General features: G+C 45.7%; 2 protein-coding genes and 1 long non-coding RNA gene across 3 annotated transcripts; 2 read left to right on the forward strand and 1 right to left on the reverse strand.

The window, feature by feature from the left end:
- Positions 1–2,327: 2,327 nt before the first annotated feature.
- Positions 2,328–8,373, forward strand: APOLD1 (apolipoprotein L domain containing 1). Its single transcript, XM_032797430.2, has 2 exons — positions 2,328–2,478; positions 5,697–8,373. The coding sequence occupies exon 2, from the start codon at positions 5,701–5,703 to the stop codon at positions 6,439–6,441; it is 741 nt and encodes a 246-aa protein (XP_032653321.1). The 5' UTR covers positions 2,328–2,478; positions 5,697–5,700; the 3' UTR covers positions 6,442–8,373.
- On the reverse strand, positions 3,572–5,026 carry LOC142047077 (uncharacterized). Its single transcript, XR_012656224.1, has 2 exons — positions 3,949–5,026; positions 3,572–3,868 (listed from the first exon to the last, which is right to left on the reverse strand). It is a non-coding gene; the product is annotated as an uncharacterized LOC142047077 (long non-coding RNA).
- Positions 8,374–14,012: 5,639 nt separating the features above from the next.
- On the forward strand, positions 14,013–25,096 carry DDX47 (DEAD-box helicase 47). The gene is made up of 12 exons (XM_032797429.2): positions 14,013–14,166; positions 15,139–15,232; positions 16,802–16,990; positions 17,765–17,836; positions 18,396–18,514; positions 19,396–19,467; positions 20,052–20,168; positions 20,323–20,469; positions 20,766–20,903; positions 22,460–22,530; positions 22,764–22,893; positions 23,008–25,096. Exons 1-12 carry the CDS (start codon positions 14,050–14,052, stop codon positions 23,134–23,136), a joined length of 1,395 nt encoding a protein of 464 aa, XP_032653320.2. The 5' UTR covers positions 14,013–14,049; the 3' UTR covers positions 23,137–25,096.
- Positions 25,097–26,456: the final 1,360 nt, after the last annotated feature.

Here is a 26,456-nt window from a genome sequence, read left to right on the forward strand (position 1 = left end):
TAGCCCTGTGCTCAGAGCAGTACACCAGTCCTCATCAAGTTTTAGGCTCCTCAAGAGAGGATGCAAACCAAATGCACGGGGCTGGTCAAAACTTGCTAATCAAAAGATTTTTTTTTTCTATTTTGAGATTTTTTAAAGTCAAATGTTTCCATTGGTGGGGGCTGGAATCCAATGAGCTGTACAAATGAAACATGCTGGGGTTCATTTAATCACAGATATCTAGGTCAATACTTCCAGTATATTTGTCCTTAACAGCATATTGTTATATGCATATTAATAGTCCAGAGAAGATGTGTGCCCCCACACCCTGATTTGCTGCTTGGTTTGTACTGAGCATGCTTACATTGACTGAGCATGCTTAGTAACACTGCTGAAGCCACTGCTCTCACTCTCCCCCCCCCCACACACACACTATTGGCAGGGGTCGCCTGTAGCTATTTAATACTTGTTCTGTTTTCACCATCTCCTCAGCCACATCCATCCTCCCATCCTCAGTGCCATGCAAACCTTCAGACCAACAAACACATCCTCAGCTCTGCTTATTTGTAACATTTCTGGTGAGAGACCACCTGACTAATAACTGAAAGGTCATCCTGTGTGCATAGGTAGATAGCTGGCTATTACAAGAGGATTTTAAGCTTATACTTGGGGTTTGGTCAGTGACACTGTCAATAATACAAAGAATACCACTGAGGCTACCCTCTCTTGGAATATGCTCTGCTCTTTGCCAATGTTGTTTGTGTAAAGGCAGGCCAGAGGGTGTTAGGACTAGAGCTGAGTGACTAATTCTTCATGACTAGTTATCCAGCAAATGCACCCCTTCTTTCTGGGCACAAATTATTTGAACGTCCTATACCATGCTAGACACCTAACAAAAGGAAATATAAATACAGTCCCTACCCTGAGGAGTGTACAGCTTCAATTCAATATGACGCGACAGGTAAGGACTGTAAACAGAATGAAGTCGGGTTAAGGGATAAACCTCTTTTAGCTCAGTCACTATAAACCTCTGCATGATCCTGTCTACACTCAAGAGTCAGCACTGGTGCAGCTACACTGATTGCTCGCCACCGATGACAGCTTCCCTGGTGTAGGCCAGTGATTCTTTCACGTCGTGTGTGTGCTGCAGCCAGTCAGGGACAAGGACAGAGGTGGGCAAACTATAGCCCACAGGCCATATCTGGCCCACAGGGCCGTCCTGTCTGGCCCCTGAGCTCCCAGCCGGCCCCAGCCCTTCCCCTACTGTCCCCTCTCCCCTGCAGCCTCAGCTCACTGTGCCAGCACTGCGCTGGCGTCGCTGGCTCCAGCTGGTCGGCATGACTCAGGGGCAGATTTACAAGGGAACACAGGCTGTCCTGGGTTGGGACCCCCCAACAACAGGGAGCCGCAAGGCCGGGCGCTCGGGCAGCTTAGCACCGGCACACCCCCCGCAGGGGGAAGTGGCTGCACTCCAGGGGCAGGGGAGCAGGCAGGCAGAGTGGGTAGCGGGAGTGTGGGGAATGCGGCTGGAGGACTCAGGAGGAGCACTGGGCAGCTGCACAGCCAGCCAGAGAGAAGCAGCGCTTTGAACAGGAAACCGCCACTTCTCTCCATCTGCACAGCTGTCCCTGCTCCTCTTGAGTCCTCCGCCCATGTTCACAGGGCCACATTCCAAAAGGGGCTGGGGGAGAGTTCTGGGAGGGGGCAGTCAGAGGAAGGAGGGCTTGCATAGGGGGTGGGATCCTGGGGGCGGTTAGGGGCAGGGGATCCCAGGAGAGCGCGGTCAGGGGGACGAGTGGGGGGGTTGGATAGGTCAGGGGTTCTGAAGGGGGCAGTCAGGGGATGGGAAGTGGGAGGGGGTGTATAGGGGGCGGGGGGCAGGCTGTTTGGGGAGGCACAGCCTTCCCTACCCTGCTCTCCATACTGTTTCGCAACCCTGATGTGGCCCTCAGGCCATAAAGTTTGCTCACTCCTGGACTAGGATCTCCATCAGAGTTCAGTTTTCAAAAGTACACTAGGCTTAGCAAATAAACTGATTGGTTGAAAGTGTATTTTATTTATTCCTTATTTGTTACATGCACATGAGGGTTCACTCATCCAGCAAGCTGACTGGCTAGCACTCATCCCAGTCGGTGTAGTACTGGATAAAGTCACTAGCTATTTAAAGGGGAGGAAGGGCAGTGATTCCCCTAGGAGGATGACTGCTCTCATTCAGAGCCAGGAATAGTCTGATTTTTTTTTTTTCCTGCACTTCAGGAAAAGCGAACACACAATGTCCATTTGACGGGATCATTTCCTGAACATGATGTGAGCTGCACTGTCTCCAGGTCACTTTCCAGTGTGTCACATCCTTCTGGACAAGGGGGGGGAGGAAATGGCAAACTCCCACTATGAGGCAAAGCATTCCCACTGCAGCAATTGGTTCGTGGGAACTATAAATTGGGTTCATCCAGAAACAGCATAAAATTTGTCCTTGGTGAGATTGGCTGGAAACGAAAGGTAAGTTGGAAATATTATTGCTCGGGACCCCTTCAGCACCAACAATTAGGAAAGAGTATTCTGTCCAGAAACATTTTTGGTCTGTTTCAGGCACTTTTCTATTACTAATGATATTATTATTACCACTATTTAAATAATTAAATACATAGGAAAGTTTTTTTTCTGAAAACCAAGGGAAGGAGAGAACGGCTGGAGATTCTGTTCTCCCTGTAAACTGGGAGAGACAACAGGAAAGCCTGGAATGGAGGGGGATATTATTTTACTAGTAGTGTCTGTGAGACTGCAGTTTTCTTTTTAGAAAAATGTTCATTTTCTCAGCAAGAAAATCAGTAGCACAAATGATTAAGGGGCTACCAGAATTGATTTCTTATATATTATTATCAGGTCCGATTATGTTCTGCACAAATGTTTCGCTCAGTGCTTGTCATCTGTACCAGTTTAGGGGACAGGAATGGTGGTTGACAATAGTGTTAATGTGTTGATTTGGTTACCTGTGTCTTCTAGAGATGGAGTGGGTTAGGATCTCTGCCACAGAAATCTTTCACCCTCTGGCACTCTAAAGGCTGCCTGTCTTTCAACATGAAGTTGTATCAGACAGGAAACAACCTCTAAGGGTCTGTTTCCGTGTTTCTCAAATGCAGTCACTGTGGCTGCATGTGACCACCAGAGGCTTTTCTTGTGGCCACAGCCTCCTGGTGTTCCTGGATGGACAGCCTTGGTTGCTGGAGCTTCCAGAAGGAGTTGGGCTGCTGGAGAACTCCCCACCTTCCCAGGGGTGGTGGGGCTCAGGATTTGGCCTTCAGCTCAGGAGTGGTAGGGAAGGCAGGCTCTGGTCACAAGGCTTCGGGCTTCAGCCACGGGGCTTTAGACTCTGGCCCCCCACTGCCTCCCCTGGGCAACACCTCCCCCCACCCCACCCCCGCATTGCCCCTGTACCCTGCTGCCTCCCCCGATCCACCAGCCAGGGCTTAATTTGTCCGCAGACTTCTTGGGGCTGAGTAAATCTACTGTGACAAGTGATACTTGTATGTCTGTTAATACCATTTGTCACAGCAGACTTGCTAGTTAGCAATAAATAAATTACAACGATATGGATGTGTATATGTGCATATTTATTTGTTTTTCCTAATGCGAATTAAGTATTTTAGGGAAAAGCGTGAGAGCAGCGAGAGTTGGGGGCCACATTTTGAGGCCACCAAATAATTTGTCCTGAGAACCCCTTGCACTGTAGGTGTGAGGTGTGACTGCAGGTCATGTAGACATACCCAAGCAAGCTTTATTCTAGCTAGCGCAAGTACCAATAGCAGTGAAGGCACGGCAGCATGGAGTTCAGCACAAACTATCTGCCCAAGTAATACCCAGGATCATGGGCAGATTTGTACAGCTTGCGCTGAAATACATCCTGCCACAACTTCAATGCTATTGGTACTCATCATTGCTAGATTAAAGCTAGCTTAGGGATAGCTACACATGCTGCAATCACATCACTGGCTGCAGTGTACACATATTTGTAGCTCCTTTGCAAAACTGCTCTAGCTAGGGAGGCAGTGGGGCCACTGCACTGGGATTCAGGAGACTTGATTCTATTCCCAGCTCTGCTGCTATATGACCTTGGGAAAGTCATTTCATTCTGTGCCTCAGTTTACCTATCTGTAAAATGTGGATAATGATACTTTGCTAAGGGATTTGAAATCAATTATGAAAAATGCTTTATAAAGAGCTTGGCAATATCATTAGGTTGTTTCTCTGTTCCCTTAAGCTAAGTACAGGACACCAGTAGCACAGTAATGATCACACAATGCTCACAGCCTGAAAAGAGAACATAGAAATGTAGGGCTGGAAGGGATCTCGAGGGGTCACCAAGTCCAATCCCCCACACTGAGTCAGGACCAAGTAATCCTAGATTATCTCTGAAAGGTATTTGTCCAGCCTGTTCTTAAAAACCTCCAATTATAGCGATTCCACAACCTCTCTTGGAAGCCTATTACAGGACTATCCTTATCATCAGAAATATTTTCCCAGTGTGTACCCTCAATCACCCTTGCTGCAGAATAAGTCCATTAGGTCTTGTCCTACCTCCAGTGGACCTGGAAAATAATCAGTTACCATCCTCTTTATTACAGTCCTTAACATATTTGAAGAATATCATGTGGGACTGTATCAAAAGCTTTACTAAAATCAAGATATATCATGTCTACAGCTTCCCCCCATCCACTAGGCCAGTAACTCTGTCAAAGCAGCAAACTAAACTGGTTTTGCCTGAGTTGTTTTTGACAAATCCATGTTGGCTATCACCCGTATTATCCTCTAGGGCAGTGGTCCCCAACCTTTTCGTCTGGCAGGCGGCAGACGAAGGACTGTGGCGGCGTAAAGCATCCGCCGAAATGCCACCGAATTTCTGCCGCATTTTGGTGGTGACGCCTCTCGATGACATTGCTTGTCGGCAGCAAGTGGCATCATCGAGAGGCATCGCTGACAAATTTCTGCAGTGTTTCAGCAGCAATGCCTCTCGATGACATCACTTTGTGGCAAGTGGTGTCATCGAGAGGCGTCGCCACTGAATTTCTGTGGCATTTCAGCGGCAATGCCTCTCGATGACGTCACTTGCCGCTGACAAGTGACTTCATTGAGAGGCATCGCCGTCGAAACGCCGCAGAAATTCGGCGGCATTTCAGCGGATGCTCCATTGCCAGCCAGAATGCGGGTGCATTTAGATGCCCCTGTGGGCACCATGGCACCCGCGGGCACTGCGTTGGGGACTCCTGCTCTAGGGGCTTACAAATTGATTGTTTAATCATTTATTTTACTATCTTCCCATTCAAATTCACCCTAGAAATAAGGTTCTCAACATTTTTCATACAGTGAATGTTTTAGGATCTCACTCACAACTAACATTAAAGAAAAAGATGATGGATATGGGACCTTCCTGAAATAGGTTTGCAACTCCCCATGGAGAACCTGACCTTCACTGAGAATCAATGTCCTAGGGATTATCCCTCTAGGCTTCACCTCATCAGTCTCTGTATTCACCACCTTTAAACAGAAAGAATCCAGGATAAATCCCATAGGATCTCCATGAAGGAACAGGTGCCTGGGATTCACCTCCTTGGTACCTGCACTACCTTGAAGCAGCAGACAGAGCCTTGAACCAATCCTCAAACACACACTCCTAAGACTGACTGACTGAGTAAAGCCCATCTGTTTGTATTTCCTGGCAGGGCCATGGAGAGAGATGCTATAACCTTTCCTCCAGCACTGGACCCTACACGCCACTTCCAAATGCTGCTGCTGAATCAGAGAAGTAAGCTGCATGGCCAGATCAGGAAGCTTCGCAAGATTGCACGAAACATCAACAAGCTGCGCAGGCGATCCCTGATTGCAAACATCACTGGGAGTTCCCTGAGTGCAGTAGGAGCAATCACAGCCATCGTAGGGCTCTCCTTGAGCCCTGCCACTTTAGGGGCATCTCTCCTGGCTTCTGCCGTGGGCCTAGGCGTAGCATCTGCCGGAGGGGCTGTCAATGTCACTTCCGATCTCTCCTTAGTGCTCTCTAACTCCAGGGAACTGAGAAGGGTGCAGGAGATTGCAGTGAACTGTCAGAACCAGATGAGGGAAATCCTGAGCTGCCTAGAATTCCTCCACCGTGGACAGGGCCCAATGGACCCCCTGTTGCTTCAGTCAGAGAAAAACGCTTCCATCTCACTGTACAATTCCATCTGCTTCATGGTATTCTACGGTTCGCGCAACTTTCTTGTGCCAGAGTACACGAGGGAGGTCACAAAGGTGAGCCAAGCTGTGCTAAAGGCAAAAATCCAGAAACTGGCTGAAAACCTTGAGTCCTGCATCAGAGCAATGGATGAAGTCTGTGAACTCTTAGAATCCAGAGCAGAACTTTCCTCCAACACAAGAAACCCCAGCTCAAGTGCCAGGATCACCATCAAACCCCAGGGATCATCCAGCTGAAACAGCCAAAACCAAAAGTGTGGGGTTAGAGATGCCATATTAGTCATTATTTTTATTACTGCTGTTATTTTTACAAGCATTTGTGGCACCCATCCCCACAGCTGAGAACAAGTTACAAGATTCTGATTTAAATATGTCAGCAAGCATGTCTCTAAAAGGGAGCTGATGCTTTTACCTCCCTGCAGTACTGAACTAAAATATGAGGTTATGATGGAGATCTAGTCTGTAGAGTAAATGACAAGAACGACTCCAGAGGCTACATTTAGTGGAAGACCAGTAGGGTAAATGCTGGATTAAAGGCTAATCTGCCAACATTTCCTTGGCTCCCATCTGGTGCTGCTCCATGATGGCAAAGAGGAATCGGTCTGGAGTCAGATCAAAAGGCTCCTTACCTGGTCTTGCTCCCTGGTTGTAAATAACCTATGAATTCTTCTTCTCATAGAGGTAAAGGGAGTGAGATCTACTGATATATCTAGCACTCACAAATTTCCTATTAAAGTAGCCAGAGATGTGACAAACTATATCCACTAGACTGCAGTACAGCACACATAATATCTCAGCAGGCGCTATGCACCAAAAAGTATGCTTTCCCTTTTAAAGAGATATTTTCTTTGCCACGTGCTGTGGGACAAAGTGGAAATTGTGATTTTATTTCCTATTTATTTATATAGAGTTATTTTAAGCCTTTAGAATTGTATTTAAAGAAGAAAAAATGATTAAGAAAGTTAAAAAGAATGGCTTCCAACCCAGAGGGAAGCATTCCACAGGGCAAATATCTGATGGAAAGTCTCCTATTGACTCACCAGCCAGCGCAACACCCTATCAAAAAGGAAGAGAATTGTCTGAATTCAAATAGGCACAAAGCATGTAGATTGCAGGAAACCAAGTACAGGTCTTGGGATGGGAGGGGGAAAAAGTGGAAATGGGGAACAAATCCCTGAACAGGAGGGCTCACCTCTTGAAATATGTAGAGGAGAGTGACAGTTCCTCATGCAAAAAGATTGTTCCAGTTGTAAGATGTGGCAGGGGACTTGATAGAGATGTCAATAGTTAGGTGTCTTTGGGTATCAGTGTGAAGGTGGCAGATCTCATGAGACAGCAATACACTGTTAGCGAGTGCTGTGGAGGATTCTGCGGTTGGGATATACATTGGTACTCATGAAAGAGAGTGATGTAGAAAAGATGGGTAGTCCAGTGGTTAGGGCACTAGCCTAGCACTTAGGAGACCCTGCTCTGCCTCAGACTTCTTGTGTGACATTGGGCAAGTCACTTGGCCCCTCTATGCCTCCATTCCCCATCTGCAAAATGGGGATAATAGCACTTCCTTATCCCCCAGGGGTATTGGGAACTCAATACTTTGCATATTGTGAAGTGCTTACATATGGTGGGGGGGGCATATAAGTAGCTAAAATAGGTCTAGGAGAGAGGACTTGGAAGCTAGCTTTATATTAGTAGGAAAAAGGCTTAGGTCTAGGTACATTTTCAGTCCCACATGCAGAACGGGCCATACACGAGGAACTTCAGAATCTCAGTGCAGGGATGAAAAATGACCTAAAGAGGAGGATTTAAATGTATGAAGCACTGAGGAAACTCTTGGTGGGGGAAAAGCCAAGCCACAGTAGCAAAGTTTGAAGTCTTGTTCTTGTTTTATGCCCCTCCCATGTTCTTGGAACATGTGGTTTTATGTACTTTAAAAAACCAAAAGCAGTTGTCACTGAGAGCATCTCACATCCGAGAATGATTGCCATGCATGAGTAATGACTCTGATGTGACGCTGATTCAATTAAATGAATCTGAAGCTATTTTGTGTCAGTGTACATGTATTTCTGTATGTGTGTGATCTCTGATATTCTACCACATCCATACCCCAGTGCTGGGTCCCTGCTGCCTTTCTGGCTACCAGACGCTATAAATAAAGACCCAGTACTAGCAGTGTTGTGTATATTTGGTGTGGGAGGAGTGACGGGCGGGTGTATTGTATGCGTATGTGATCTCAAACATCAGTCCCGCATAGCCATACCATATAAGTAATGGATATACAAGTCTGTGCACATCTCCACTTGTGTGAGTACGTGAGTGCTGTTTGCGCATATCTCTGAGTGCATGAAAATGGCCCCGAGGATTGCATGTGAGCAAAAGTGTTTTATCTTGGTGTGAATGCAGACGTATTGCGTGATCTCTAAAAACATTGCTCTAGCAATGCAATACCCCACAACTAATTCCTGGCCAGCTAAGGACAGCCCTGGTTCCACAGCAACATGCAATTCTGCCCAGAGAGCACAGGAAGATCAGCTAGAAGAGACCAGCCAGTCTGGTCACAGCTTCTCCCTTTCTTTTCAATATTCATCATGAGTAGGCTGCGAGTTTGTCACAGAGGTCATGGAAGTTATGGATTCCGTGACTTTCCACGACCTCCGTGACTTCTGCAGCAGCTGGTGCACCTGGCTCTGGGGTTGCCCGAGCATCTCAGGCAACCCCTGGGCCAGTTGCACTGGCCACTGCTGGGGCAGTCTCAGGTCACTGCCCCCCCACCCTCAACAGCAGCAGGAGGAGTTTAGGTGTGGGAGAGGGCTCAGGGCTGTGGGGTGGGGCACGGGAGGGGGTGAGGGCTTTGGGCAGTGTTTATCTTGTGGGGGTGGCCTCCTTGGAAGTGGCAACATGTTTCTCCCATGCGCTGCCTCCTCCTGCAGGCACCACCCCCACATCTCCCACAGGTTGCGGTTCCTGGCCAATGGGAGCTGCGGAACTGGCAGCACACAGATCTACAAGCTTAGGGAGGGACATGTTGCCACTTCCAAGAAGCCACGTAGGGAGCCTGCCAGTCCTGCCAATTCTTCCCCCACCGTCCCCCAGCACAAGTCGGGTTACTGGGTTGCTCCCACCCAAGCACCCACAAGTGCCCCCCAGACAACTCCCCTAACACTTGCTTAGCTCCCCGGACTGCCCCCCCAAAACATCTGCGGGCCCCCCCAGGCTCCCACAGCACTCCCAGGCCGCTCCCCCCCCCCAAGCATCCATGACCCCCCATGAGCACCCACGGCACTCCCAAGGTTTAGTCAGGGGAATATAGTACAAGTCATGAACAGGTCACAGGCCGTGAATTTTTGTTTACTGCCTGTGACCTGTCCATGACTGTTCCTAAAATACCTGTGACTAAAACGCAGTCTTAATCATGAGTGGTGTTTGTTCCATGGTAAATAAATCATTGAAAGACTGACTCTGTTCTCCAACTCGTTTCATTATTTGGGTGGCAATAATAATATAGATAAATTGCTTCTTTTCCTGCCCTCCCTCCCCTTTCCCAACTTCCCAGGAAGTTCTATTAGCTGCCTAGAAGCTGAGATCCAGTCAAAGGGTTCACTTCCCCATTCAGCCAGCCAGGCAGAAACTTCTGTCTTAATTCAATCTTTACTCAGGCAAAATGCCCATTGACTTTAGGATTTGGTTTCTTCCAGTCCTGGTGTGCACACTCAGATACATAGGACTGTCCTAACAAGGTCTCAAAGTCATACCCAACCATAGATGGGTTTTACTAATCATGCGATGGAAGATCTAAGTACTAAGTGGGACCCCCATCAGCAAAAAATATCTAATATTAAATACTAATATTTTTACATTTAGTTTAGCCCCTTTCACCCTCAGTAATCCCAAAGTGCTTTACAAACAACTTTACCTACAGTACCCATAAACATGGAAAGTGGCAGGTGTTTAACTACACATCACTCTACCCAACACGTTAGGACAGGAAGTAGACTTTTATCAAAAGAAATCTTAGAGCAAAAGACCACCACACTGAGTCAGACCAAAGGCCCATCTAGCCCAGTATCTTGTCTTCTGACAGTGGCCAATGCCAGGTGCTCCAGAGGGAATGATCAAAACAGGAAATCATCAAGTGATCCATCCTCTCATCTTCAGGCAAACTAGAATTACGTAACCTGGAATTTGGCCAAGATACCAGACCTAACATTCCTACTCCAGGGACACCCTTAATAGCCACTAATGATCTGGTTCTTGGTTTCACATTTCTTCCAAAAGATAACACCTGCAGCAGTAGAAGGCAGCATAAGGGCAGTGACTTCACTCAATCTGAGGGAAGAGTGACTTCCTATTGTATCACCAAGTCCATTTCCTGCACCATCGTAGCTTTTCCTTTGAGGTCTCCCATCTAAGTTCTGACAGGCCTAACATGACTTAGTTCTAACATATGATAAGATCACAGCCTATGGTGATGTGGCTGCTGGCCAACTTTTGAAGAGTCTAGTCTAGAGCCCCCTCCAGTATTTTCTGCCCCAGAACACTGTGGGAAGTGGTAGTTCCATTCTTGATGGTGTCCTGGTTATTGTTTCAGGCTTCCTCTCCTTTCCCTGTCACACAACGTTTATTTGGATTTCCCCTCACTTTCCTCATTGTCCTAGGAATACAGGAAACAGCACATTTGGAATCCATTGACAGATGCTCAGTTATGTCACCATTTCCTCAATTTCATCAAACCAGGTTTTCTAGATTGAGAGAGTGCTCATCAGAAACACCTTCACAAGTTCCACTGAAATCAGAATCACTGTACTAGTCTAACACAAATTCTGTGACAGTTTAGCATTCTTTCTTCTAAGTCAGGTGAATGATATTCAGCACCCCTAAGTTGGCTGTGCACTTTTGTGTGTGCACACATGCATTACACGCATGGGGCTGTAGAACCAGATACAACTGATACATGTCCAGGCTCCTGCTACCACAGATCCATCTCTTCTACTACCCCATGTGACCTCACATAACCAGAGGTCATATGGCTGAAACTTTAAAAATAACTTCAATCTGCCAGACAGTCACATTAGCTTCACTCCTTCTTATGTCATCAGGGGGTATTAACAGGAACACTGCTGCCTGAAATCAACAGTAAACATCAGTGGATTCTTAATCTTTTGCATAGTACAGAGCACAAATTAATAGAAAGGTTGTTGCATTGAACAGCTCCCTTTTCATTCACAATTGCATGGACTCATCCTCCCACCTGTTCTCTCTCTGGCACATCAAAAACGGTTTATTTTGAAAAATAAGATTGGAAAGACTATAAAGTAATCTTAGCAGGGTTGGCTGAAAACAATAATCTGTTTTTGACAGAAAAATTAGTGTTTGATTAAACAAAAATTATCTAAAAAAGCTGTTTCATTGAAAAATTTAACACCCCAAAATAAAAATATTTCACTCAAAACCTGAAATATTTTGATTTAGAAATGCTGACATGGTGCTTTACAGCAGTTGTTGTTCAGTTGCTTCATATACCCATTCTCCTCTATGAGGCAGGCTCTCCAGCTGGACTACATCTCATAATGGATCATAGCCAGGGATTCCCATGAAAAACCACCAAACCTCTCATAGAGGGGAGACAATGTTGCATCATGTGAGATGTCACCTGATCAGGAAGTCCAGCCAATAGAAGAGAATGGGAGCTTGAGGCACCTGAACTACAACTCCCACAAGTCAGCAAGATTTCCAACTTGAATATTTTGGTTTTCAAATTTCTGGGGCAAAATAAAAACTTTGAATGGAAAATTTGGGGAGGGAGAGTTATTTGTTAAAATTTTCCACAGAAAGAGAAGATTTCACCCAGCTCTAAAGTTTAACTCTCTTTGTGTGATTTAATGCATGGAAACAAGGAAAAGAGGCATCTCCACAAAGTCAGCCAGCTGAACACTGGTGCTCCGCTGCCTGGCCTTGGAGAACTGCTGATATAGATATTTTTGTTCTCTTTGAGAAATTTGAAGCTTTTGTGCAATTGTGACCCAAGAAACTCTTAATGCCAACTGGCAAGGGGGTTTACTGGACTGTCCTGATTATGGTATTTATATTCTGATTCACCAAAGAATGTCATGTGAAGTCTTAAATGAAAGCTGGAGTCATAGCATTGTGAAATGTATGTACAGACACTATGTAAGGAGTTACATTTATATAAAGAAAACATGTTTTAAAGTCTGTATTAAGGCACAGTTGACAAACAGGTTTTCCGTCAAACAAATGATGTTTATTCACCTGTCTTTGTTGAGGTGTAAATTAAGCTTTGTAAGGTAATACAGTGGGCATAATTTACATACAAAGTCAATAGAGAAATGTGAAATCGACAGGGCAGCAGCACACAGGAAAAAAAAAAACCCAGGGAGTTGTACTGTCTCTGAATACAGACAATGACTTTTGGGGATAGAAGTAGAAGGCAAAGAAGACACCCCCTTATCCTGCACCTAGGAGATAGTGAGCATGATCTCACTAAACACACTTTTCATTAATATAAACCCTAAATGTTGAGGGCTTTTTTTACACCTATATTTATATTGAATATTGTCATGGATTTTAATAATTCAATAGAGATTACATGAATGAGGATTTTATTTTTCCCTTTATGCCAATAAATAAGTTGTGAATGTTTTATTTTCCTTTGTTGCATATAGTTTCTTTCATTTGAGAATAATTATTTTAAACTGATTGTTTGGCAGGCTTCCTGTTTCTGCCGTACATACAAAAATGTTGCGCTTAGTTTTTGCGTCCTGAGATAGCTGCTCTTCACATTCTGTATTAGCCTGCCTTATACTTTGGCACTTGACTTACCTGATTTTATGCTCCTAAAAAGAGTTTACTTCCAATTTGTAAAGGATGCCTTTTTTGCCACTGCTTCTATTACTCTGTTGTTTAGCCACTGTGGCATTTTTGGTCCTTTTTTTTTTTTTTTAATTATTTGGGATATACATTTAATTTAAGCCTCTATTACAGTTGTCCTCAGCACCTCCCTGGTATTTCTCTCTTCTCCCTGTTATCTCTCCTCCTTTCACCCCAGCCCATCACCAGAGCATAGCAAGCTCTTCCTGCTCTGGAAGGAAGGGTGATGAGTCCTAGATTTGCTCTTCGCCTCTGGCCTTCTGACTCCACCATGGATCAGTGGGCAAGTTCCACCACCTTAAGCACAATCCACTGATACCACCAAAATGAGACGCCGCTGAGCTCTCCGCTTCCTTTCTCACCCGCTTTATGGGCAAGTTGATATTGATCATCGGGTGACTCTTGCACAAACCCCTATAACCCCGGCCGGGAGCACTGCCCTTCCCAGAGCTCTGAACTACTGCCCCAGTCGGTGGCAAAAAGCAGCCAGCAGGAGCGAGCGCTGTGGGAGCAGAGCAGACCAGGCAGCCAGGTCTCACCTTGATGCAGACACTGGAGGTCAACTCCGCCTGGGGGAACAGACCTGACACGTTCAGCGCCCGCCCCCCATGGGGCCTGACCCCCGGCGGGAGCTCCCTGTAGCGCCTCCCCCCTCCCGCGCGCGCGCACCCAGCATATGCGCAGAGGGCGGGACCACACTAGCTCCCAGAGCCCCCTCCCGCCGCCGTATTATCATCACACGCACCTCTCAAGAACCAGGAAGGAACGCGGCTCGCGCGCCCCGCCCCATTGCGCCCTGGGTTGCGTCCTCTGATTGGCTGGAGACTCGCCGCGCTGGGACAACTAGTCGCACAATGCTCTGCGTCCGATTGGCCGGCCTCGTGACAGACCCGCCCCGCCCCGTCCCGTCGCCATGAGACGGGATGTGACGTCATTGGAAAGCGATGCTTCTCGGGAAACCACATGTCCCCGCGCTCCCTGCGGTGGGGGTCAAAGGTGAAGCGCAAGATGGCGGCGGCGAACCCTGAGCATGGGCTGTTGGAGGAGGCGGTAGAAGAGCCGCGGAGCTTCAAGGACCTGGTGAGATAAGCGAGTCCCCCTCCCCCTTCTCCTCTGGGCCTGGTGTCTCTTGTCGGGTTCCGCCCTGCTCTGGGCCCCGCGCGGTGTCCGTCTCCCGCCCTCGTCAGAAGCTGGCGCGCCCGGCTCCCTGCGGGGCACGCGGGGGCGGGGGTTAACCTGGGACTTGGGCACTTGGCTCAGTTCCCTGCTCTGCTAGCGGCTCCCTCGGTCTCCATTGCCCACCTGTGCAGTGGGAAGGACCGCGCGGCCCACCCCGCCCCGCCGTTGAAGACTGTGCGGGGCTCAGGTACGAGGGTGGTGTCGGGGCCAAGCACCGTAGCGAGCGCCCCCGTTCCGCCTGCCTGGGACCTGAGGGTGATGCCACCCTGTGCCCTTCCCCGCCTGCTGAGTCTTGCTGCTTGTTGCTTAATCTTTGAGCGTTGAAAGTAGATCTGGTGCCAGCACTTGCTGTGGGACCTGAACACGCAGCCCTCCAGGTGTGCTGTGCTGGTACTATTTGTATTAACTGGCAAACTGTCCAGCTTTCATTTGGGGCCTCAGTTACTCTTGATATGAGAGCTTAAGAGATGCTAAAATCACTTTATTCTGTTCTTAAATGCCTTTCTCTGCGCTGTTTCTATATGAAAAAACAGCCAAGTAACAGGGAAGACATGGGGAAATGCAACTGGTTGTATACAAAGTGCTGTGGAATGCATGAATTGGAAAAAAGAAATCCCCCCCCCCCCGTGATCTTAGTTATAGTGATATTAGCAGGTACTTATAGTAATAGGGGGTAACATTTTAAGACAGATAAGACTCTTTTTTTTAATGCAGGGATTTCCTTAAAAGCGATCCCCACAGTTTGTGGGTGCAGTATTGAGTGTTCATGGGTTGACTGGGAGGGACTTAACTGTGTCAGCTGCATTTGATTAGCTAACTTGGTAGTTCTTGGCCATTTCTTGATGTTTGTCCCCTTTTTTCTTTCACTCTCAGGGAGTAACAGATGTGCTGTGTGAAACTTGTGACCAGTTGGGATGGAAGACACCAACTAAAATTCAAGTTGAGGCTATTCCTGTGGCTCTCCAAGGTGAGCAAAGTCTGCTTTTCTGTTTCTGAGAACAGGTGTGGGAAGAAGGGTGTAGACTTCACATGGGTGAATCTTGTAAAGGTCTCTAATTCTTGAGGTGATTGAAGACAGTGCTTCACTTTCCACAGGAGCATGAATGTTAACTCCAGTATCCTGTCCAGATTCTAGTTCAGATCTGACAATTGGTCACCCTAAACTTCCCCTGCGATTTCAGATGGATACAGTATTCCTCACTGCCTGTATTGCTGTTTAGTTTTGAAGTGCACTATAAAGATATGGCATTGGGTAAACATGCTGTTTAATGGGGCTGGATGAAACATTCATAGCATATAATTCAACAAATTTTATTTTTCCTCTTTGTAAAATGTTACTGTATATCATGATCTTTTCAAAACTATTTGCGAGTTAATGCCAGTAACTAAATCTTGCTCTGTAGCAACTTCATTAACAGTTCGTAGTGAATATTTGAAATTTCATCTGTCTTGATTAGTCACATAGATCCTAGGTATGTAAATATTGTTTAAAAAAAAGGTAATCAGTTAAATGATTAAAATTATATCATTTAACAGATTAACCAAGATCCCTCCAGCCAGACTGGGGTCACTCTGGCCGGCTTGGTGCAGGCTGTGGGTTAACAGTTATGGTCAGATAACCTTTTACATCCTTAATAGATGCATGGTAGACTTCTGCTCTCTGCCTGAAAGAAGGTGTATCTTAGCATCAGGTTTCCAGAGTGAATAATTGCTCATTCAAAATGGCTTTCTGGGAACATCCTGTAATTGCTCATTTCAGTTACGTTTTTAGCTAACATTCCTATCGCTGAACTCAGTCACTAGAATATTAATAAAGTGAATACTATTGGGATAAGAAGACAATTCAATAATACGTTTTAAAAGGTGAGTTATTTTTTCAGTGTTTGCTTGTTCTATTACTTATTGGCAGGTACATTTGAATAAAAGATACATAGGTATTAGTACTTCTAAAATTAGTTACACTTTAGGAACTTTCCTGGTTGAAGTCAAGGATTGGGGTTATTTTAAGTTGTGCCCGTGCCTCAGAACAGACGGTGTCTTTGCAAAAGCAAAGTTGGTACTGCTACTGGATCTGTCTGCAGCAAGGTTCCTAAGGCCTGAAACATGTCTAAAACTTTACCAGATTTCCTTATCAGTCATGAAGTGACAAAGATAATTTTTTTGGACATATTTAATCATTTGGGGGCAATGGTGTATGAAATGTTTGGATTTAGTGAAATGTAAAGTGAGAGTTTGCAACCTGAAGTTCTAAGACAAACTATATGCTGCTTGGAACCTAGTGGAAAGATAAAAGGGACTGTGGGATTCAAGTTAAGTTACATAGGACTAAAACCATGTTTAAATGCTGCAAAGATCTATGGAGGCTCCCTATTCGGGTGCTGTGTCCTTGCACCTGTTGTTTTCTCGCTCCTGTGAGTACTTGCTGGTACAGGTCTCTCAAATCTCATTATGGGTTTCTCTTTTTTTTATGATGCTGGGAGGGCATATCTCTAGGCTCTAGTATAACAGGCTTTTGCCTCCACCTCTCCTCTTGTAGGCCGGGATATCATTGGGCTAGCAGAGACAGGCTCTGGAAAAACAGGGGCCTTTGCTTTGCCCATCCTGCAGACACTGCTGGAAACACCCCAACGCCTCTTTGCTCTTGTCCTCACCCCAACCCGAGAGCTCGCCTTCCAGATCTCAGAGCAGTTTGAAGCGCTTGGATCCTCCATTGGTGTCCAAAGTGGTGAGTAGCCTTCTAGTGGGCCTCAGAATTGTACAGTTCAGATGGTACTGTGTGAAAATTTGAGGGAGTAGGAGAAAGCTGTTAAACTGTAAGGAAGGGAGTAGAGAGTATGGAATGAGGGGAGATAGAAGAATAGAGCATGGGATTGGGAAAGGATCGTTGGTGAGGGGGTAGTATTTAACCTTTTAGTGTGAAAAAGAGCACGTAGCAGTCTGTCCTCTCTGAGGTGTACATCCAGGCAGTGAACGTTTCCCAAGAGGGAAGTGAGGAGGATCACTGATAACTATGTGTTAAATTGTCAGCCATAAATTTGAGTCACCACCCCAATGAACTGAATAGAGGAGTTCACACCTATCAGGCTTTCTTTGCAGCCTCCCTGCAGCAGTTCCATATTCAAATTAATGTTTTAAGGTTTAGTTTACAACCATAAGGGCTAGGAACTCCGAATGAATGCACAGATTTTGCAGCTAAACTTAGTAGCAAGGGGTGGATTTTGCAGCTAGCTTTGTGACTGTGGAAAACATAGGGGCATGACAGTAAATAAGCTGAGGACTTGAAATCTGGATTAGGATATCTGGGGGAAGACAGTTACTGGTCAGGGATGCCAAAATGTAGTTAAAGAGAATTCTTATTAAGATAAGTGGCTTTAAATTCCTATACATAAATTGTGGGTGGATTTGAGAGGGGACAGGAATAGGTAGATTGTTGATTATAGTGGTGGCTTGTACTGGTTCTGTTCCAGGTGGACTCACTCTGCCTCTTTTTTTCCCACAGCGGTTGTTGTGGGTGGAATTGACATGATGTCACAGGCTCTGACCTTAGCCAAGAAGCCGCATGTTATAATTGGTAAGAAATCAGCATGTAGAGTGATGCTTGTCATAAGATCACAGGCCTCCTAAGGAATGTGAAATGGTGGTGTTGGTTGTCAGAAGTTCCTATATCTGTCTGGAGGGAGCAATGACTGTAACCTCAGTATGTTCCTCTTGGCTTTGAAGAAGGGACAGTGGATGCAATGCAGCTCATCTCAAAATGGCCCAGCCACATTGCCTTGGGACTGGTCTCCCATTTTCCACCAAGAACTCAAGCACCATGGTCTAGAGCTCTTCTCAGGATGCCTCTGATGTGGCCCACTTTTTCCCTTGGAAAGCCTGGTCTGGTGGTCTCATTTTAAGACAGCTCTGGTGCACAGGAGCACTTCCATCCAGGGAAAATCAGTCTGCTTTGGCTTCTCACCAATCATCTTCAGTTCCCAGCACAGCTCCGTACTGCTGTGACTGCCTTTACAATTTTAGGCAAAAGAAGCCAATTCTATAGCAGAGTCCCTCCCTCCTCACGTGGATTGCATTCTGGGACATTTTTCCCATTACTGTCACCTTTACCTTTCTTTCTGATTGTCTGTTGATAGCAACACCGGGCCGTCTGATTGACCATCTGGAGAACACAAAAGGTTTCAACTTGCGAGCTCTTAAGTACCTGGTTATGGATGAAGCTGACCGGATCCTCAACATGGATTTTGAGACAGAGGTGAGGCCTACAATACCCGCCGTAAAGGAAAAGTCCTATAGAATTTAACAGATGAAATCAATACAGTTTTAAGGAAACTATTCTAAATGTCTATAAGACTTAATAGGACAGTGGTTCTCAAACTGTGGGTCAGGTCCCAAAGTGGGTTGCCACCCCATTTTAATGGGGTTTCCAAGGCTGGCATTAGACTTGCTGGGGCCTCAGACTGAAGTCGAAGCCTGGGGAAGTGGGGCTCAGGTTAAAGGCCCCCTGCTCAGACTGATGCCTTTGGGCTTCAGCTTTGCCTTCCTGCCCCCTTGAGGTGACAGGGCTTGGGCAGGCTCAAGCTTTGATCTCTCCCTCCTGGGGTTGTGTAGTAATTTTTGTTGTCAGAAGGGGGCCACAGTGCTATGAAGTTTGAGAAGCACTGTAATAGAAAATGAAATGTTGCTGTAGCTTTATTAAACTATCCCACAAAACTTAATAGTAAATTATATGTTACTTTTAACATCCCATAGAATTCAGTTTAGAACAGTTTAGAAATGAGCTAATCTCTGTTAAATTCTGTTGGATTCTTCCCTAAATGTTTGTGGTGGTGTTCCTCATTAGGTGAACATGCTGATGTACGTACTCCTGCAGATATACTGCCTGTTGACTTTTGAAGTCCATGGTGACTGTCTAGGTGTCTCAGCCCACAAAGTAGCTTCATTTTATATGGTTCTTCTAAAAGGAGAGGGATTTATTGCAATGGCCACTCCTCCCATATCAGACAGATTAGCATATGGGCCTGTATTCATGTATTCTCTGCATCCTCTGCTTGGAACACTTAATTGAAGGGGTGCATGTCTTGACTTCTACTGTGCCTCAACAGCAGGTTTTGCCTCCTCCTCCCTCTTTTACAGGTGGATAAGATCCTAAAAGTGATTCCCCGAGACAGGAAGACATTCCTCTTTTCTGCCACCATGACCAAAAAGGTGAGAGCATAACTTTTCTCAGATCAGCCTGTGTGTTTTGAAAGTGGGGAAAGGGGTCATGGATTATCTGATAGATGTTTCTACACCCCTTTCCTCCTCCCTAAGTCTGCATCTACACTATGAGTTAGGGATGTGATTCCCCTGCTTGTGTATGCATGCTCATGCTAGCTCTCATTGAGCTAGCACCGGTGTAAGAATGGCGTAGCCGTGGAAGCATGGGTGGTGAAGGGATGGCTTAACCCGGCTGTGTACAAATTTGCCTGAAACTGGTAGGTACATGTTTGGTATGACCCAGCCATGCCTCCACTACCAGTGCTACCATGGCTACACTGCCATTCATGCCCATGCTATCTTGAGAGCTAACACCGGTACACAAGTAGGGGAAAGCAGCAAAGAATCCTGTGGCACCTTATAGACTAACAGACGTTTTGGAGCATGAGCTTTCATGGTGCATCCGACGAAGTGGGTATTCACCCAAGTAGGGAAATCATTCTCCTAGCTTGTAGTGTAGACCGAGCCTTAGAGCTGTGTTGCTGGAGGATTAGCGTCTTGCTAGTACTGACTTATTTTGATTCCTCATTCAGGTGCAAAAGCTCCAGCGTGCTGCACTGAAGGACCCTGTTAAATGTGCTGTTTCCTCCAAATATCAGACAGTTGAAAAACTGCAACAGCATTATATTTTCATCCCCTCGAGATTCAAGGTAATGACTCTCTTCTCTTCCTATCCTCAAAGCCATTCTTGCTCCTTCTTCATAGTTACACTCGTGCTCTTTCTGACCTTCTCTGGCTTATGGTTGAAGTTGTCCTTTGTTCTCATGTAGTCTGTACCACTGCTGTGTGTGTTGATTCTTGCAGGACAGTTACCTGGTTTATATCCTGAATGAACTGGCTGGGAACTCCTTCATGATATTCTGCAGTACCTGCAACAACACTCAAAGGACAGCTCTCTTGCTCCGCAATTTGGGTTTCACTGCCATACCCCTCCATGGACAGATGAGTCAGGTAGTAGCCTATCTCACTCCTTGCTGTGTAGGTGTATATGAGATGAGGATGTGCCACTGTGTTGTGACCATAACGTGTGTAAGGCTGGCTCCCTAGAGCTTAATTTAACATTAATGCAGCCACCAAATTCCAGAGTACCAGTATCGGGTGTTCCAGGTGAAAGCTTAATCTCCCAATCCTTCTGTATACAAAAGGATAACAATAGTTTAACAAGAATAGGATCAGTCCTTTGCTATTTGATTCCTTAACTTTTGAGTTATAAACTTGTTTCTTTATTTTTCTTTCTCCTATCACAGAATAAGCGACTGGGATCCCTGAACAAGTTCAAGGCAAAGGCCCGTTCCATTCTGCTGGCTACAGATGTTGCAAGCAGAGGTTTGGACATCCCACATGTGGATGTGGTGATAAATTTTGATATTCCCACACATTCCAAGGTGAGATACTCATCTTGATAACCGGGGGTTCCTATCCCCTGATGCTTAAGATTGATCACCGAAGCTCAGTACAGAAGACTCTTCTTTCTCCTCTGCTGACTGGAGCTCTTAGCTCACTCTTCTAGATGAAGCTGTACTGGTTCTTTTCTATGGTGACATTTTCAATTGGTCTTGCTTTTTGGGTACATTGGTGTGTACTGCAGAACCAGGGGCGTGATACATAGGGATGCTTTCTCTGTGCATGGAGGGAGGGCCAGGGGGATAAATTCCAGCTTCTGTTGCGTCATGCTAAAGGGAAAATATCCACTTTAATCTTGGGAAATAGTCCAGTTTATAATGATCCCAGTTTCTGTATGTTGTGGACTTTTTTTTTGTTTTTTTAAAAAGTCAGTGTTAGGTTTTTTCTGTTCTGTGTTCATAACGATTTTCTTTGCAAGGGAGAAACTGATTAGACTAGAGTGCTGTGAAATTGTACAAATTTATCAACCCGAAATAGACACTTTACTAAACCTGAAGAGTAATCTTAGGACATCTCTGTATGTAAGGCATAGCATTATCAGATGTGACTTTTCAAGTTGATGGCATCGCTTGTTAAGACTAACTTGTAGCTCAGTACCTGCTGTTAGGTAAACAATGTTCCATATTCTAGAAATTAAAACGGACTATTGTTTCCTGTAACACTTGTGGTGTACTAGACTCTGCAAACAAATAAGAGGGACATAGTCCCTGTACTTGAAGATCTTAAATTGTGAAAAGACTACGGGTAGATTAGGAGTAATAAACCTGCTAGGTCATCTAGTCCAGGATTTCTCAAAGTGGACACCTCCCCCTTACAATTCACTGTCTCAGACCTCTTCCCCTCTTATTTCTTGCAATCATATAACAAGCCAATGGCAGGTATAGAAAAGTGGCTTACGTATTTTTATCTGCCTTACTGTGGTTTAGGAAATGAATTAGTACCATACAACCAGCAAGTGCTCCTCAGATCAGCTGGGAGACTTCAGATCTAGTTCGTCTTGCCCACTCAAGGCTGCTTCCCACTGTATGTTCTCGAGAGCTTTTGTCTAGTATTAAATGATCCTCGCAATGGAACTTCCACATCCTGTAGACTATTCCAGTCCAACAGGGTGTACCCAAAAATATCTTGATAGTTCACCTTATTTATGTCGTGGTTTGATTTTGTCCGGCAGATTTTGCAGTGCAGTTGACTGTCAGAAAAGGAAAAAATGAGGAGAGGCACTGTTGTAGGCCTATACCATAATTCAGAGATGGGTTAATGCCAGATAACAAACTAGAAAGCTGCTTTCACCGTCCCCTCAATTCTCAGGGAGCTACCCATGCTATTCCTTTGAGCTTAAATCCTGACTATTGTTTCTCCCCTCCCTCGTGGCTTCTGTTTTGTCCTAGGGAAATGAGTAGTCCTCCCTGCGTAGCCATTTACCTGCTGCTTGTTGGGGCCTCAGTATACTTGGGCACAAAGCGCATTTCCAGGGACTGTTTTCAGTTCAGTATTTAGCGGAGCACATCCTGTTGCTGACTGAGATATTTGCTTTTAGGATTACATTCACCGTGTGGGGAGGACAGCTCGAGCTGGACGGTCTGGCAAATCCATCACCTTTGTCACTCAGTAAGTACCATCAGGGTGTGCCTGCCTCTTCCAGCCTGCTTCAGAGTAGGACACCTCTCCTCCTGCTCCATGAGTAGGGAGCATCTTTTTTGCCCTGAGGAGCAGACAGAGTTCAGTGTGGTGAGCTCTGATAGGAGCTACATACGACTGGCTGACTCGGGGTTGAGGCTGTGGCTAAAGAGAACCAAAGAATTCCTGGGAAGACTGATCTGTACGGGCTTTCATTTTTCCAGGTATGATGTGGAACTATTCCAGCGCATTGAGCACCTCATTGGCAAGAAGCTGCCTGTATTCCCCACACAGGAGGAGGAGGTCATGATGCTAACGGAGCGTGTGGCTGAAGCCCAGAGATTTGCTCGTATGGTATGTTTCACTTGTCCCTTGCCTTTCTCCATTGCCCTGAATTTCTCTCTGAATGTGGAGAGCCCTAGCAATTGCTCACCTTGTATGGGGGGTGGTGGTTGTTTGTTTTTTCAGGAATTGCGGGAGCAGGGAGAGAAAAAGAAGCGATCCCGGGATGAGGCCGATGATGACGACACAGAGGGAGCTACAGGTGTCAGGAACAAGGTGGCTGGTGGGAAAATGAAGAAAAGGAAAGCCCATTAGCCAGATACTTAAACTACTGTCCCCTTTGAGTTTAAATGGGCTGGAGCGGTACCTACCACAAAGTATTTCCATCAAACCTGAAGCCTCCAGAACTACACTTGTAAATGGCAGGCCAGTTGGAAAGAAATTTTCCATCATGTCTGCGTCTTCAGCACCGTCTTCAGTCATAGGGTGAACCTGCACCCTAGTAGTATGCTAGAACCCGTTGTCCTACTGAGGGTTAGTGTCTGTTCTAATGCTGGGCTGTAAGAGGGAGTCATCTCCTGCAGCTGGACTGTCCCCTGGACCTGGAAGCAACAGTCTCCTCGCAAAGCCCATTTTTATAGGGATTAAATGGGAAATGTTGGCCTATGGACACTTTTTTCCCCTCAGTCATGCTGCAACCTATCATCACTCACCACCCAAACCTCAGCGAGTACCTCTTTTATAAGACAATTGGAAGGAAGAAGAAAACTGAGAAGCACCTTAAATTTTCCAGGGTATGCATATGATGCTCCAGGACAGGATTCTCGCCTTAAACAGAGACACTCATGCTGGGGCAAAAACTCCAAATATGTTTTGTTCAACCACAAATCAATTTGCCTTTCTGTGTATTCTAACTTATTGTGCCACTTCTGCTAACTTTCAAAGTTATGTGTTTTAAGGGGTTTCTCTCCCCTGTAGGTCAACACCTTCTCCACCCACACCCTTACTGTGAAGTCAACTCAGCATATGCTGTCACCATGCTTTCTGTGGCAGCTGTCTGATGTCCCAGACATTGCAGTGACTTCATATAGTCTACTCCTGCTGGAGGACAAATGCCAAGAAAATAGGGAGGCATGGGCAGACTGATGTACGTCTTTCTATGCGCCTGTAGTACCTGAGAGTTAACACTAGGGGGAAGTTTTACACAGTCAAGCAGCAAAGCCCTTTATGCTGGACCAACAGTAATTGATTATCAGATGTTCTATTTCTGGTTCTTCCTCTTTATCTCAATAGTGCTTCCTTTGTGTATTGTTTCTGAGCTTAGCAGAATATAAGAAGCAGAGAACCTCTTTGTAAAAAGTGGAAGAGAGAATTCAGCTTCCTTTTCAGTACACCAGCAATCTGGTTCTAATTCCCACAGGTGGTAAACCAGTGCTAATATGAGCTGAAAGGGTGCTCTTCTGTTACTTTCTAAAACAACATGCCACCTCTTCAGGCAACTGAATAATTCTGCTGTCTGGGTGGTTTACAAAGTGTCTGTTAGAGCTGATCAGAAACAAGAATTTCCCTTCGCTTAGAAATGCAGATATTTGGAGGAGGGGGTTCTGAATGCGAAGGAAAAAACAAAATTTTGAAATTTAAAAATTCTAAAAAACTGATTCAGGGCCAGTTTGTTAATGTTAAAACATTAAATACAATATGTAAAAGTCAGGAATAGTTACAGTTAAAGTATTTATCAAAAGCAAGTGTTCTTACTTCCTTGTGAAAGTTCATCAAGATCAAACACATTCCTGCAAAGTTTCAGTTTACAAAGTACAGTTTAAATAGCATTTTCCAACAATACTGTTGACGAGCTCTATTGCCTATAATACAAACATACGCCTAAGGTGATGGTCATCTGATGCAAAATATTTATCATTAACCTTGACTGCCTTATCAGTTATTTATCCTGGTCATTTGCAATAGCAACTTATTGATACCAAACATCCAAGCAGCTTCAAATGGATGTGCACTACCAAATTCTTGAGTCCATTCCCTCCCAAAAGAGTAGAATGCTATCACTTGGTTGAAGCCTGTGTAAGGGTGACAGCTTGTAACTTATCAGGGCTAGACACAAGAGCGTTGTTATTGTAAAGGAGTGTTTCACACTTTTTTCAATGGGACTTCAAGCACTTGTTTCTGTCTCAGGAGCAGCTCACAGTACTGGACTTTGTGATCTTATGTACAAATGTACCTAAAACTATCAAGTACTTATTTAAAGACTTTCTGGTGCTCAGATACTACAGTGATACAGTTAATCTTCACAGCACCTCTGTGAGGTAGGGAATTGCTGTTATCCCTGTTGAGGCACAGACTAATGGCTTGTCTACAGGAATAATTAGCCCGCAGGAAGCTGGATGTGATTCTACCCCCCACCAGTCTGCTACAGTCTCTTTGTGGGTACCTTGCTGGCATGTAACAGCTCCTTACAGCGCTTTGATCTGGTAGTTCTTTTTGAAAAAGCACGTTAACAAGTATCTGCAAGGTGCAAAAGAACAGTCACCCAGCTTGCTGCCATCCAGTTGTTTTTGATGACAGACCCTGAGTGGTGATTTGCACCAAGTTTCATAGGAAGTCTGTGGTGGAACAGGGAAACCAACCCATACTAGTACTGTAACCACTAGGTGCTCCTTCCCTTTTCAAAACTTTAAACCAGTGGTTCTCAACCCGTGGAGTGCATGCAGCCTAGTTAGCACACAGCAGTATGCTAAAAAACAATTCAAAATTTGCTGCTCTGGCCTGGCAGGGCCAACTGGGGGGAGACAGTGGCAGGCAGCCCTGCTGGAGTGCTCCTGCCAACAGTGGGTCTGAGTGCTGCAGGGGCCATAGTGTGGGAGAGTGGGTCTTGGGGGGGAGGGCTCTGGGCATTGAGGGAGTATGGAGTGCTGGTCAGCATAGGTGAGAGAACTATGGGAGTGGGATGTGCTGGTGCACCCCCAGGTTTTATGTAGGTCTCCACTCCTGGCCTTGCACCAGGGTACTTGGTGCCCGGCAGGGCTTGGGTCCTGTGCCCAGGGTAACAGGGCTCTGCTCCTAGCCCTGCTCTATGGACAAGTCTCTGGGCAAGGGAGTCTGAGGGGAGTTGTAGCAGGGGGCGCTGTGGTTCTCAACCTGTGGCCCATGTAACTCATTCCTACACAATGATAAATAGGTTGAGAACTGCTTTAACTTTATTTCTCCCTAAGCCCTACACAGTTAAACTAATGGTAATAGACCCTGGCTTTACAGCTGGATGGATAGATTTAAAAAAAAATAAAAACCAGCTTTTTAAATTGTCCTTAAAATCTACATTCTTCCCCCTGTGTCTGCAGTGATCTCTAACACAACTGTCTGTAGGATCCAATAGCAGCTCACAGGCGCAAACGCTGTGAGAGCATCTCAGTCCCCCAGCACTACTAAGTGATGCCCCCGTCCCACCCACCCTGAGCAGCATGTAGCTTTCCAGTGAGTAAGGGGAGTAAAACTGAAAATAAACACACACAATAAAGAGAGAGGGGGGAATGAAAAAGAAGAGGAAATGGGAGGGAGAGCCTGTTTTATCCACCAACGAGTAAGGGAGCTTTTAACAAAAAGACTGGGAATTGCTGTCCTAAGGT

The sequence above is a fragment of the Chelonoidis abingdonii genome, chromosome 1 (assembly GCF_003597395.2).
Source record: "Chelonoidis abingdonii isolate Lonesome George chromosome 1, CheloAbing_2.0, whole genome shotgun sequence".
Classification (NCBI taxonomy): domain Eukaryota; kingdom Metazoa; phylum Chordata; order Testudines; family Testudinidae; genus Chelonoidis; species Chelonoidis abingdonii.